General features: G+C 38.4%; 1 protein-coding gene across 2 annotated transcripts; it reads left to right on the forward strand.

Moving 5' to 3' along the window:
• The first annotated feature begins 1,235 nt into the window (after nt 1-1,235).
• Clec7a (C-type lectin domain containing 7A) lies at nt 1,236-12,562 on the forward strand. Of its 2 annotated transcripts, XM_021165512.3 has the most exons (6): nt 1,236-1,422; nt 3,047-3,145; nt 5,204-5,338; nt 6,559-6,710; nt 8,629-8,747; nt 10,987-12,562. In XM_021165512.3, the coding sequence occupies exons 1-6, from the start codon at nt 1,320-1,322 to the stop codon at nt 11,111-11,113; spliced, it is 735 nt and encodes a 244-aa protein (XP_021021171.1). In that variant the 5' UTR covers nt 1,236-1,319; the 3' UTR covers nt 11,114-12,562. The 2 variants fall into 2 exon arrangements, with proteins under 2 accessions (XP_021021171.1, XP_021021172.1); XM_021165513.3 differs by lacking the exon at nt 5,204-5,338.
• The last annotated feature ends 2,834 nt before the right edge of the window (nt 12,563-15,396 follow it).

The following is a 15,396-nucleotide window of genomic DNA, read 5'->3' on the forward strand; positions in this document are numbered from 1 at the left end:
GATTGTTCTTGCTCTTCCTCACAGTCTCTGGGAGTTGGAGGTGAGTGCGTTGTTTCCAGGTGTGCCACTGCCTCAAGTCATAAAGATGAGGAGTTTCTTAGTTTAATGAGTGCCAATTGACAAGTCCTGATGAAGACTCACTCTAGCTATCCCTTTAGTATTGCAGCTTCTTTTTATTAGCACACTCTAGCCTTGAATAAGTCTTCAAATTTTGTTTTGTGGACTCTGACTTCCATTCATGGTAAATCTTCTCCAATTCAACCATATCCTTAAACTAAGTCTATTCTCATATCTTTGATGTTCTCCTTGTTGACTTACAGCAGTAATCAAGTGATGGTTGTTTCAAAACTGTACTGATTTGATCATTTTTTTGTTAATCTGAGAATTTCAAGAGAGGGGAGAGAGAGAATTTATCTTTATGTTTCAGTCTATTATATGTATCATAAGAGTCCAGAAGAATGAAGCCAGTGCAACAGTAAGTAATTCCAAGTCTTAAAAACTTAGTAGACTTTGTTCTAGACCCTTGTTCTAGTTTTGAAATTTCCATCTTTGAGAATCCATGTCTTCTTCTCCTTATTTGAAAATAGTAGTGCTAATATGTGCTAAATTGTAATTCTTAGAGAGGGAGACAGAATGAGAACGCAGGTGTGCTGTGAAGTACCTAAGGCAGAATCATTCCCAGTAAATGTTTGCGCCTATATATTTCTACTCCATGATAAACCTCCAAGAGAATCATTCGCTTTGTGTTGCTGGAGTGATGTACTTTGGATGCTCAGCTGTGATTCCTCCATCAGGCAATAAATTTCTGTGTGGAGAGCCTTCCTGCCAATGCTGCCAACTCCAGGCAGTTATAGAGTATTTACTACAATGGATAGCATGAACACATGAAAGGATGCGAGGATGCAATCAGAGTTCTAACAAGCCAGTGTCAAATTCAAGACACCCAAACTGCTTAACAGTTTATGTAGGCCATACCAATTAATCGTGTCAGTTTCAATGGGGAGTGTAACCAACGTCTTTTAAGACTGTAATCTATGGATCAGTCATACAGTTGATCTAAAACGACAGACAAGCATCATACAGCATTACAGTTTTCTTCAGAAGTTACAGCCTCAGAAACAGGATCTAGAGGCAAAAAGGGAAATTACTCCAACGCGTTTTCATTTCCTGCTTTGGGCACTGGCTTGACTACTTAAGCTGTGCTCCATGAACCTCGCGAAGGGCTGTTTCAGGGTTTGGCTTAGTGAGCCTCATCCTGGCAGTTATTTTACTAGTAAAGAACATTCAAGTGCTCTGCGTACCTAGGGCCCTGTGAAGCAATGAAATATCACTCTCATATAGAGAATCTGGATGAAGATGGATATACTCAATTAGACTTCAGCACTCAAGGCATCCATAAAAGGCCCGTGAGATCAGAGAAAGGTATCCATTTTCTTTCTGCTAACAGCACCTTTGTTCTCATTAACTGAAATAAGAGAAGTAGAGACCTGGAGAGACTCTTGATTTGTAGAACTGCCTACAAAAATATATTTTCATATATGTGTGTGTGATGATATATATTTGGTATATGTGGTATGTATATGATATGTGTTTGTATATATATATATATACATGTATACACCCACATATATATGTATATATGTATATATGTATATATGTATATATGTATATATGTATATATGTATATATGTATATATGTATACACACATATATATACACATATATATACACACACACATATATATACATATATATATATATATGTATATATATATATATATAGTTTTAAAGACTGCTGGAAGTCATCAACGACTTCCACAAACTGCTTTTGGTTTATGGTAGAAAACAGAACTACTCTACTCTACAGTCAGAGGTAGCACTGGTAACACGAGTAAAAGAGAAAGATGAAAGAATTTTAGTAGAGTTGCTCTTTCCTTGTTTATTTTAGCAACTTGTGAGGGGGCCAGGAAACAGATAAAGGAACAACCTGTACAATCATACAGCACAGTATGCTAAAGTCATGGGGATGCAACCATAGAGGAGTGTGTGGGAAATAAAAATGAATGTATCTTTGGTTAAACCCAAAGAGAAGCCAGGAGTCATGGGGTGTAAATCCCAAATCTGCTATGCTCTTTAGGTAAGAGATTAATTTGGATTTTATAAAACGAGATGTTAGTATGTCAGCTATGGAAAGCACAAGCTACTTTAAAATGTCTCATTATCAGGAAATAGATATTAAAGCGGAAACAAGACAAGAATAAAGGACATTAAAGCCCTAACACAGAGTGGGCGTTTTAGTCTCTTTCAGGGTCACCTATTGGGCAGCTCTATGACTTGGCTTTCTGTTGTTGGTATCATCAGCTTAAAACAAAAATCAGTTCACTGTTAAACGAAGAGGTGACTGACGGGTTCTAACATCAGTTTGCTTTCTTCCGCTTTTTTGGTGTTCACATTATGCAATTATTTATAACCACTTACACAATCCCTCTCTTGTGAAATTTGCTTGGAAAATAGTCTAAAAATTGATTGAGGGAAAGGGCATGGCTTATATGCGTATGCTGCATAAACTAAAGCACTCAGTCCCAGCAACAGTATTAAGGTGCTATTGATCTAATTTCAAAACTTGGAAATAAAAAATGAATAAATAAAAACAAAGGCATAGAGAAAATAACTTCTTTAAAACATGCACCATATAAATGACAAGAAAAAGCTATCCTTAGTCATTGGTGCTGTTTCTCCTACAGAAAGATATTTGCTCTGTGACCAAGTAGGACTTCAGGGATTGGATAGTGTCCAGACTAGCCTGTGAGCCTACAATGGAGGAGTTACAGATAGTATGGCCATGATGCCACGGCTGAAGCAATGGAGGAAGAAGCATCCTGAAGTTGGAGGAAAATGGAGATTTACACTACAGTGTTAGATTCTCAAGTCACTAGAGCCTAGTGTCTGCTGATCCCTTTAGAGCCACCCCAATTTCAGTGAGCTAAACTGTTAAAGAGTTCCATCATTTTCCCTCACTCTCTTTCTCATCTCTCTTACTTTCCAGGAAGCCGGGCTCCATCTTCACCTTGGCGGCCCATCGCAGTGGGTTTAGGAATCCTGTGCTTTGTGGCAGTAGTGGTTGCTGCAGTGCTGGGTGCCCTAGGTGAGTATGGGTGAGGGAGGTTGATGCAGTAGCAAACAGTGATTATGCAATTAATTGATGCCAAGAACTCTCTCAAGGGCTTGGCATGCATAACCTCATTAATTACTGTTTCAGTTATAAGCGAATTGAGACTCTTCCATAGTTATAACCTAGTTATTGGTGAGATTATAAGAAATGGTGGATTATAGAAAATCTGCTTAGTAAAACATATATTCGCGAGTATATTGCTCTACTATTCTACATAGACAGGTGATTTTCTTTTTAAAGTAGAACTGAAAGTAAAAGTTAGTGGAGGGAAACTTGCAGAGTCAAAAGAAACCTAATATTTCCTAGGAGACAGCTGTATTAAATGAGTTTTGTGTAATTTTTGGATGTCTCATGACATGATACATGGGAATTATCTTTTTTTTAATTAGGTATTTATTTCAGTTACATTTCCAGTGCTATCTCAAAAGTCCCCCACACGCTCCCCCATCCACTCCTCCACACTCCCACTCCCACTTCTTGGCCCTGGCATTCCCCTGTACTGAGGCATATAAAGTTTGCACGACCAATGGGCCTCTCTTTCCACTGATGGCCGACTAGGCCATCTTCTGATATATATGCAGCTAGAGTCAAGAGCTCCGGGGGGTACTGGTTAGTTCATAATGTTGTTCCACCTATAGGGTTGCAGATCCCTTTAGCTCCTTGGGTACTTTCTCTAGCTCCTCCATTGGGGGCCCTGTGATTCATCCAATAGCGGACTGTGAGCATCCATTTCTGTGTTTGCTGGCCCCAGCATAGTCTCACAAGAGACAGTTATATCTGGGTCCTTTCAGCAAAATCTTGCTAGTGTATGCAATGGTGTCAGCGTTTGGAAGCTGATTATGGGATGGATCCCCAGATATGGCAGTCTCTAGATGATCCATCCTTTTGTCTCAGCTCCAAACTTTGTCTCTGTAACTCCTTCCATGGGTGTTTTGTTCCCAGATCTAAGAAGGGGCAAAGTGTCCACACTTTGGTCTTCGTTCTTCTTGAGTTTTATGTGTTTTCAAATTGTATCTTATATCTTGGGTATTCTAAGTTTCTGTGCTAATATCCACTTATCAGTGAGTACATATTGTGTGAGTTCTTTTGTGATTGGGTTACCTCACTCAGGATGATGCCCTCCAGGTCCATCCATTTGCCTAGGAATTTCATAAATTCATTCTTTTTAATAGCCGAGAAGTACTCCATTGTGTAAATGTACCACATTTTCTGTATCCATTCCTCTGTTGAGGGGCATCTGGGTTCTTTCCAGCTTCTGGCTATTATAAATAAGGCTGCTATGAACATAGTGGAGCATGTGTCCTTCTTACCAGTTGTAACATCTTCTGGATATATGCCCAGGAGATGTATTGCTGGATCCTCTGGTAGTACTATGTCCAGTTTTCTGAGGAACTGCCAGACTGATTTCCAGAGTGGTTGTACAAGCTTGCAATCCTACCAACAATGGAGGAGTGTTCCAGCTTCTTCTTACACATGATCTTTAGTAAAAAAAAAAAAAATTTGACTCTGCCAGGTACTGCCTGGGGCATTGAAAAATTACTAAGCAGATGCTTTGTGAAGACTGAATATTTCTCTTTAGGTTTCTGTATTTCATGAATTCTGTGTCAATAGAGTTGTAAACTTCAAAGATTTTTCATCACTCAAAATTCGTCACATTTTTACTGAGTACATAAACATTCTATGTATTACATGCTGGGTAATTCTCAAAGAGCTAGCTGGCATTTTTAAATAATAGAGGAAAGCAAAAAGTATTATTTCATTAAATTATTAGTATTTAAAATGGTTTACAATTGTTAGATCCATGCCATTTTCTATTTGCGACCAGCTTCATAGTCCTTTCCATATATTTAATATATCCTCTATCTGTGACCCATCTGACTCTGTCTTTTTATCAGCAACATAGTTTATTTATAAATAACCATAGGCATCCCCTATATACATCCATAAAATAAGAGTGCTGGCTTTTCCGTTCTCAAACACAGCAGAATGACTTTCTTTTTCTGTCACTGTTGCTGTTCGTGACGTATGAAGCATTTTGGAGACACAATTCAGGGAGAAATCCAGAGGAGAAAGACAACTTTCCATCAAGAAATAAAGAGAACCACAAGCCCACAGAATCATCTTTAGATGAGAAGGTGGCTCCCTCCAAGGCATCCCAAACTACAGGCAAGGGCAGCACGAAAGGAGCAATGGGAGCCCGGATTCCAGAGGTTCATTTCCTGGTGCTGAGGCCTGGGGTGGGGAATATGTTTACATCTACTAACAGGGAATTCAAGGCAAGCAGACCTAACAGAAGTCGCTTAGCATAACATACCCTGCCAGACAGCTGGTAAAGTGGCATCACAAATCCACAGCTCTTTCACTTACTAAAAGGAGCAGTAACTGCTCTTATCTCTGGCTGCGTGCCGAAATCTACAAGTTATGATATAATTTGATGCAAACGAAGGGGTAGTAGTGTTCAGTGTCCTTATGGAACTGATATTTTTACAGTGATGTTAGAATAAGATAGATGTGAGGGAAAAGGAATGTAGGGGAGAAGTGAAGAAGGGACACTGAAGACTGTGAATGCTAATAATATACAGAAGAAATGGACCTAATAACTCACTGAAAACTCTGGTTAAACGCATTCAATCATAGCATTCAATTGATTTCATAACTTTTTTCTATGTCCAGCCTGTGTTTCTGATTGAATCATAACTGACTGACAATGCTTTTCCTTCAGCAGTCCACCTCTGGACTTCCCTCCCCACTGTCTTCAGCTAACAAAATGCAAAATTATGTATATTTATTTGAAATATAAATAATTACCTTTATGCCTCTTCATAGGATAAATTAAGTCAAGTAGAACTCCTGTTTGTAGCCATTGGTTTTGAGTGGTATTTGTTTTTACAGAGAATCAAAAAAGAAAGGGAATCTAGGCCTAAGCTTGAAGTAATGGAAGAAATAACTCTAGTTAAAACATTACACAAACTCAACTGATTTTAAATTTTAAATTTTATATGTGTTTTGCTTGCATGTTTGCCTAAGTGTACCATTTGCATGCCTGGCACCCTCAGAGTCCAGAAGAGGGTACCAGTGACCTGAAACTGCAGTTATAGATGTTTGTGAAGTGTCATATGGGTGCTGGGAAACAAACCTATGTACTCTGAAGGAGCAATCAGTGGTCTCAAACACTAAGCTATCTCTTTAGTCCCTTTGCTTTAAATTTTTTAAATGAGCAAAGAGACTTTTAATATATTCTGTAAAGTTATCATCTAATTTGTGTTAAAAATTAAAGATGTGTTAAAGAAATATATTAATGAAAATTTATTACTAGGTACTCATGAAAATGCACTAAGAGAATTATTGTTATACTATGAATTTCACAATATTAATTTTCTTTCCAGGAGTTTTTTCTCAGCCTTGCCATCCTAATTGGATCATGCATGGAAAGAGCTGTTACCTATTTAGCTTCTCAGGAAATTCCTGGTATGGAAGTAAGAGACACTGTTCCCAGCTAGGTGCTCATCTACTGAAGATAGACAACTCAAAAGAATTTGTAAGGACATACTTCTATAATTACCTGTGGTCTATATTCATCAGGGCTAGAGAGATTCTTGCACTAACAATGTTCATATCATCATTCGGTGTAACTGCAAAATTATGCAGTACAGTACATAATGCATGGCTTTATTTTTTATTAATTGATTTGAAAAGGATTCACATTTTACTTTAAAATAAGCAATTTTGGAGCTTGCCAAATAGCACTTGGCACTAAGCTTGACCTGAATTTGTTTCTAGAACCCACATAATAGAAGGGGGAAAACTGACTCCCACAAATTGCCCTCTGACCTCCACATGAGCACTGTGGCATGCCACACAACACACATGCAAAAAGGAACGAAACAGAAAACGTTAAAGTAAATACGTTAAAACAAACTTTATGATTGTTCAAATGTTGTGGTAAGGGCTCTTCATGCTTGTATATATGTACTTCAATTTTCTAATTTGAAGTATAGGAGAAAAACTGCCCATTTGTTACTTTAATATCAAGAAAGATCAGCAATGACAATCAACATTTATGAATTGTTTGGTCTTGTTAAAATACTGAGGGAGGCAAAAAGGTGGTTTTATTTGATTTTTTGTTTTGTGTTATTGTTGTTGTTTAATTTTGATACATACTTTCCATCTTAGCTCAGACAGACCCAGACAAGAAATTCCTTCTAAGTGACAAAGAGGATTAAAAAGTAACCCTTCTATATACAGTTGAAAAGAAAAGCAACAGTTGTGAAAAGTCAAACATCAGATAAAATAACAAATAAGTTGAAAGTTTAAAAGCACCCCTATTAACAAGAAATTGTACAGAATCAGGAGAACTTACAATACATGTTGAAGGAAAAGTGGGTGAGAACTACAGAAAGCATCCCTCAATACAGTTCCAATCTGCACACTCTATTCTGTCTTCACTACTCTGTTTTTATCCATCTGTAACTCCGTATCCAATAGCTGCAGTTCCTGTGAAAGTTAATGAAAGCAGGAATACAGACAAGGAAGAGGATCCCATTAGAAATTCACCTGGCCTTTGATATCAACCTGTGATTGGCAAAGAATCATTCTATTTGTGTGACCAAATCAAGACTCCTGGATTATTTTAACCATAAAACATGCAGTGCAGGGCTGGGGATGTAGATCTGTGAAAGAGAGCTTACCTGACACCTGCCAGGCTCTGGGTCTCTTCTACAGCATTATTTTCCTTGGTAAAGCTATTATGAGTTTATGTTTGCTACTTGTACAAAAAACAAATGGCCCATTTCCCACGAAGCTGCTTGGGAGCTGGACAATGCTGGATTTTGTGTAGTTTGTTGATTAAGGTAGAATATTGATAATATAAGCTTATTTCCCCCCTTTAGTTTGTGTGAGAGCTTCTCTCTCTCTCTCTCTCTCTCTCTCTCTCTCTCTCTCTCTCTCTCTCTCTCTCTCTCTCTCTCTGTGTGTGTGTGTGTGTGTGAGAGAGAGAGAGAGAGAGTGTGTGTGTATGTATGTATGTATGCATGCATGCATGTATGTTTGCACACTGAACCTAGAGAGATAGGCTTACAACCACCCAACTCCAGGACTCTCCTGTCTTCAACCCCTACCATACAGGAGTTAAAGGCATGTATGGATGCACCTGGCATTTTAACATAGATATTGGGAACTCAAATCCAGGTCCTCATGTGTTTGCAGCAAGCATTTTTACCCACTGAGCCATCTCCCTAGCTCACATCTTTATTAATGAATCTATTCTTGATGGAAAAATTGAAAATGACTCTAAAACACCTCTCTAGACATTCAACGTTAGTCAGTGATTGACAGTCCTCTCTAGATTGTTACCTTACGCGAACGTCCTTCTGTAAAAGGATTCATTCCGTCCTGGATGCCTATAGCATTGTTTTAGGATCCCCCTGATGTACGTTTGTATTTTTGTTTTACTACAGGAGTTCATTGAAAGCCAAACATCATCTCACCATATTAATGCATTTTGGATAGGCCTTTTCCGCAATCAGAGTGAAGGGCCGTGGTTCTGGGAGGATGGATCAGCATTCTCCCCCAACTCGTAAGTTCGGGTACAGACGTGGAGAGGTGGAAGCCTACCATGCCGTTACAAAACCTGTTTCTCTGGTCACTTATGAGAAAATGGAGTCATGGTGGCGGAGGGAGAGGGAGAAAGAGACATAGAGATGAAGAGAACAGCTCTCAGGGAGGCTGTATAGGATGCTCTCCTGGTGCTGACTAAGGGATTCCCTTGGCATCTGGTTCTTCTGGCCCAGTGAGGAGCTGTTCAGTGCAGCCTTGGACTCTGAGGCCGTACCTAAGTCTGAGGTAACGATTAGCCCACTCTATGTACATGAGACATTGGACAAATCTCTGTACTTCTTTTATAGCTGCATTCTTTATCCAAAACTGAGAATAGAGTGACTATCCTTTACAATGGTAAAGTAAAGGGCATAAAGGTAAAATCATTAGCATAAGTTTTTACAGAACCGATGAAAAATGGCATCTTATGTCATTACTTCAACTTTATCTTATATTTGTGAACTTACAACTTTCTTCCTAATTGTGTGCTGAAGTCTTTGAAATGTCTATTCATCTGTTCACTAATATTTGTAAATATAAAATTTTATCCCCCTTTCAATGTATATTCATGCACCCCTGAATCTCCCATTAATGTTAATATATATAGTCCAATTTAATTAAATTTTAAGTTTTTAAATTTTGCTAATGTTTCTCTATCCTCTTTTATCACTTTGGCTAGTGTTGATTCTCATATATATTATTACCTTTCACCCAATTTCTCTGTCAAGCTGAATTCTTTCTCTAAATTCTTATGTTGGATGTTTAACTCATCTCCAGTCTTTTTTGGCTTGGGAGTCATTTGGTTCACATGCTTTCTGACTTCCATGGTGAGTTGCTCTTTGATCCAAGACATAGAAATAAATTTCTCACTTTTCACACATACCCATGCTTCTCACACTCCTATTTATCCTTTAGAATTCAGGCTTAGCTCCTCTGTGATCAGAGAACGTACTTCATGTGGTGGTAATTCCCTCTTAATTTGTATTGAAAACGTCTACATGGGTCCTCCTATATTTCTTTAAGAGTTTCACTTGATACTTTAAAGCCATATTAAAATATTCATTTGGATTTAGAATTGTTGCACCGTCCTGTTTGATGTCACTTTCCTTCCTTCTTCCCCCCTCTCCTCCCTCCCTCCCTTCCTTTGTATTTTACTGATTTCTGGTTTGATTTTTGTTTATTTCTCATAATTCCTCTGGTTTGCCTGTTTTGTTTTGTTTTTGTCACTTGCAGCTCACTTTGCTTACAGTATTCTCAATACTATCTATTAACTCCTAGAGTCCACTCAGGACAGTTGTTTTTAAGTTTGTACCTGCTAACTCTGCGTGCAATCTGTTTTTTCTCCTGTGCATCATTCAAGTTGGTTTGTTTTCTTAAATACCTAATTGTGTTTGACAGCTGATTATCAGCATTGCATTGTGATCTGTTTAGGGCTTTTTGGGTCAACTTGAAGTTTATAGAGTAAGGCCTCATTTGCTTCATGAGGATAGTGGTGGCAATGAAAAGCCCACGCCCCCACCCTCACCCAGTGTTACATCAGCAGTGCTCAGCTGCCTCCCCTCTACTAATTCAATCCAAATGCATTCACTAACAATCCACAGAACATACTCCTTCCTCTTCAGCAGCATTTATTCACCTTGATTTGTTTTCCCATTGTAACCATGCAACTCAATGATTCTTTGTAAATTCACAAAATGGGCTTAACATTTTAAAATGTTCCAGGGTGGCAGTAACTTAATCTCTGCCCCCAAACCACTTGAATGTCAGGGAAATTTTCAGAAATTACTAGTAGAAATTCTCCCTGAGGTCTGAGTCAAAGCAGTTTATCTTACCCCTGCCAGTTCAAGAGCAGATTTTCTCAGTCTACCAACCACAGGGTCAAGAAGAAGCAGTCATTCAAGGTAGAGTTCAGTAGGTGGTAACTTTTGCACTATGACCCAATGATAATCCTTGAATGTGACTAATTGGCATGGCTCTTTATTTCATTCAACTCATAATACTAGCATTTCTGTGGGGAAAAACCATCATTTTCTTACCTTAATTATAAAGACAAGTCTATTACCACTTGAAGATGAATACACTCTAAGTTAAAGATTCCTTTTTAAATAATTTAAATGCCTCAGACTATTTTTACCAATGTTCTTAAACTTTCTAGCTCCATGAAAGACCTCTCTGGTCTCTGTTTGTTTTAATTACCTCACTGTATTTCTTTCTAACAGGTTTCAAGTCAGAAATACAGCTCCCCAGGACAGCTTACTGCACAATTGTGTATGGATTCATGGATCAGAGGTCTACAACCAAATCTGCAATACTTCTTCATACAGTATCTGTGAGAAGGAACTGTAAATGTATGTGAGAATATAAAGATGGTGTGTGTGTGTGTGTGTGTGTGTGTGTGTGTGTGTACACATGCACACAAACCACCACCACCACCACTACCAACAACAACAACAGAACAGAACAGAACAGATGAATATTAAAAACCAGAGAAAATGCTGGAATGCTAAGAGACTTTGACCTCAGCTGAGAACTTGGATGAAGAAGCTGAGACTTTTGTACTTGTCATCTTCACAAAGATGGCGACGCTATCTTCCAGTTAGGAAGTGACTAGACATGGAGTGAGGGCAGCTCAAAAATACAGAGAATATGTGAACCTGAGGTACCCTGACTCAAATTTCACAACCACAATGAAACCCCTACACTATCAGGAAACACTGTAGAGGAGTGAGACTGAAGACTTTAAAAGCCAGAGAACCAGCCTACTTACTGTGGTGTCTTCTAGACAGGACAGGGAAAGTATATCTAGGAAATAAAAACAATACAAGTCAGCAAACAAGACCTGCATAATGACAACCTCAGTTGGTATGGTATGGGTGTGGGAGTTTCATAAGGCCCTATTCCCCACATGAAGAACTACAGGCAGTTAAAGAGGGGGAAAGCTTTCTCTAGGATCAAGCCTACTGAACCCCAAGAAGTCAGCACTGAACATATGTACAGATCAGTATCATTAAATGAACTAGTAAGACATACACATATATGTTAATCAAATATTGTTACCAGAGTACACACTGTGTTTGCATGATTTGCTCAGTATCTACAGTACATCAGACACAGGGAGAAGGCAAAATGAACTTCTAAATTGAGAAGTGAAAAAATGAGGGAAGAGAATCTTCACCACAAATAGGGATTCTATTTTCACCCACATGATCATTATTAAGATGGCCATTACCCAAAAGTAGTAACCCAAGCTACTTCCTCAACTAGATAACTCAAAGAGTCTGCCCACCTTTTCTGATAGCAAATCTGGTATCTAGATTTCACAGTTTCCTTATGCTGTCTGGCCAGCAGTATGACAAAGGTGCTGCCCTTTCAGGAAGCATTCTCCTTAAATACTGTAGTTGGAAAGATAAATCATATCTGATAGTGAATATTTAAAAAGTGCCCAGTCAGGATTAATGTTTTGGAACACAGAACATATTTCATCTTTTTATGATACACTATCTTGCAGTTAACAACCAAGTCTTAAGTCATTTCTTTACAAACATATGACTGGAATATGACTGTTTCCCAGTGTGATCTGTCTTGTTAACTTCTAAGATTGTCCATTAATACCACCCTTATTTCCAGTGTGGACTTCCAAATTGCTGGGGATTTGTTTGTAGCTTTCTCAGACTAATCAATATGTGGGCAGAAATTATGCTGAGTCCACTGAATTGTTCTCTTGAAAATGATTGGGTTTATGTCACTTTCATCTCAATTGAAAAACTGCTTATTAAAGTATCTTTGGCCTCTGAATGAACCTGCCTATATGTAACGATCTAACTTGCCTTCTCCTCCAAAAGGTTGATGAATTCTATACTGATAGGGAATGTATGCTAGACAGTTTTTCATTGAAGCATAAACTTGGGTTCTTAAAGATTTCAAAACATCTCTGAGAAAAACATACATTTTGTGAAGTTTGCTCTCATCTTTTAATATTCAACTCTGAATTGTCAACATCTGAAAAAAAACTATAGAGGAGATAGTGATCAATATGAGAGAAGTATGATTAATTGACTCAAGTAGTTAAAGCATAGGATGGGATTTCGAAAGACATGAATGTTGTGTGTGTGCACATGTGAGCTCATGTGCATATGTGTGTAGGAGTGTACTCACTTCCCTGGGCAAGTCTGGAGACTAGAGGTCCACATCCAGGGTCATCCATTACCACTTGCCATCACCTTCTTTGTTGAAACTGGGTCTTCCTCTGAACTAGATTTCACTGTTTCCTTATGCTGTCTGGACAGCTGTCCCGTATCCACCTGCCTCTCCCTTTCATCCAACCCTGGGAGATGAGGACACTGTAAATGGCTGCCAAGTGGATATGATAATTCCACATTGGATTATCCTCATGCTTCCACAGCAGCTACTGAGCTACCTCTCAAGCCCAAGGTGTGAACATTTTAATTGGGTTCCCAGAATTGAACAGATAAGTTCAAGAAACCATCATCATCATCATCATCATCAAAGAAAATAAATCTGGATGCTGAAACCAAGAGTTCCTTACAAGATCAGGAAGCTGAGAAATCATAGTTGTGTGGGCTAAGAAGCAAGGAGAACCAGAGTGATGATAGGAAGGGTGGTCCAGGGTGTTCTATTTCCTGGCATGCTGACAACTTACATGTGTCCTAGGGACTGAGATGGGATACCAGCTGCTGAGCTCAAGTCTGAAGGATAAATTGCAGATGGTTACATTTGAGGAAACATGCTGAGGGACTTCTGTAATCCATTGATCTGGGCACAGCACTAATTTTGGGAGTTGTCCCTAATTTTTATCTCTGTCCCTCTACGATGTGTTTCAGTCTTAGCTCTGTTAAATTCAAATACAGCCATATCAGGTCTCTACTAAAAGCTCTCATTGACTTCTTAGCATGTTTCAGAGTAAAAGCAAAACAAAATAACAACAAAAAAGCGCTTATAATTGCCTTTAAGACCTCATGTGCTCTAAGTACCTTTGTTCTTTGAGGTACCACTGCCCTCTACTTCTCCAGCAAGGACGGATGCTAGCCTCACTATGGTATTTCAGCCTCATCTATCTTTGACTTTTCAACTCAAAGTGTTTGTGGTTTCCCTCTTTAAATGATCCTGTCTGAGATGGCTGCTGAGCCTTCTGTCTTGTTCACCGAGGCTGCACACATATCACCTCTTAAGTGAACGAGGAGCCCTCTGGGTACTCTATTTCAAATTACCAACCTACCTCCATTACCTTCCTTGGGCTTCTTGGTCCTTGATATATTAGCTTCAACATTTATAGCACTCAAATTTTCTCCATAGGATATAGGGTTTAAAAGATTAGGAACATCTGTGTCCAAAGCATGTCCCTACAGCATAGCATGCTTAAAAAATATTTCGCTGTTGTTGAAATAAATGGTTAAGGAGCATAGTACAGATGTCAATATATGTGGTCAAAAAATTAGAGAGGATTTACTTGAATAACTGCAGCTGGACAAATACTTCTGGTTACTGTTTTATTGGGTTTTGATAAACTTAGAATCCCCTCTATTTTCCTGCCTTATATGTAATTTCTCTCCTCCCCTCATACACTCCTCACATTTTCCTCTCTTCCCATCTGTTTCTTCCTCTCTCTGTCTCTCTCTCTCCTCCTCCTTTGTTCCTTTTTTCATTCCTTCCGATCTTTTTCTATCTTCCCTCCTTCCTTCCTTTTTTTTTTTTTTTTTTACAGAGTATATATCTACATAGTCCAGGCTGATTTTGAACTTGAGATCCACCTGCTCAGTCCTGTGAATGCTGGAGTTTCAAATGTGTACTACCACAGCTACTCTATAAGTTTTAACATTTATATCTTCTTAATATGTCATTACACTCTGTGCCTCACATACCTTGACCTTCAATGCCCAACCCAATGCAAAAAGAAACATTTTTATCTCCAACTTTTCAACAAGTCATTATTCAATAAATGGTTTTCGTTATTCCTCATCTTAAAATTATAATAATTGGATGAATAACTTTCAGCTTGAAACAAAGACAAATTCACAGTCTGTGGTTTCTGGTGGTCTTTTATAGGCTCTGTCTGCTCTAACTCTGTTTCTACACTAGGTGGTATTTAGTGTGCTTATTTTAGCCAGGCATTACCCATGTAGAGCAGCTTTGGTAGAGTGATGAGAGTACAATAACTCGTGTGTGTGTGTGTGTGTGTGTGTATACATATTTATATGTATATATATGAATATATACATATATGTGTGTGTATACATGTCTATGTGTGTGTGTGTCTGTGTGTAAGTTGTGTAAACTAGATATGTATGTGATAGATAGATAGGTAGATAGATAGATAGATAGATAGATAGATAGATAGATAGATAGATGATAGATAGATTGATTTATTGGCCTGACAGCACACTTTCCACTATATGATGGTACAGTATCTCCCTTAGAGAATGCATCCCTCCCCTCAACAATGAATTTGTCAACACTTTGATCTTGAGTCAGAAGTATGAGAAATAATTTTTTTTCATTTTGTATGAATGATCTGGTCTCAGGTATTCAGTTATTGCAACACACTCACATAAACATGACAAATAATAGATTATACTGTTCTGCTTCCAGAGTAAGGCTGGACATAGACCGTG

Source organism: Mus caroli, unplaced genomic scaffold, assembly GCF_978045245.1.
Source record: "Mus caroli unplaced genomic scaffold, Mus_caroli_1 scaffold_7, whole genome shotgun sequence".
NCBI classification, from domain to species: domain Eukaryota; kingdom Metazoa; phylum Chordata; class Mammalia; order Rodentia; family Muridae; genus Mus; species Mus caroli.

Coding starts and splice junctions, on each gene's coding strand:
- Clec7a (XM_021165512.3), top strand. CDS start 1,320: ATGAAATATCACTCTCATATAGAGAATCTGGATGAAGATGGATATACT. Junction 6,711..8,628: donor TAGACAACTCAAAAGAATTT/GTAAGGACATAC, acceptor GTTTTACTACAG/GAGTTCATTGAAAGCCAAAC. Junction 8,748..10,986: donor TCAGCATTCTCCCCCAACTC/GTAAGTTCGGGT, acceptor TCTTTCTAACAG/GTTTCAAGTCAGAAATACAG.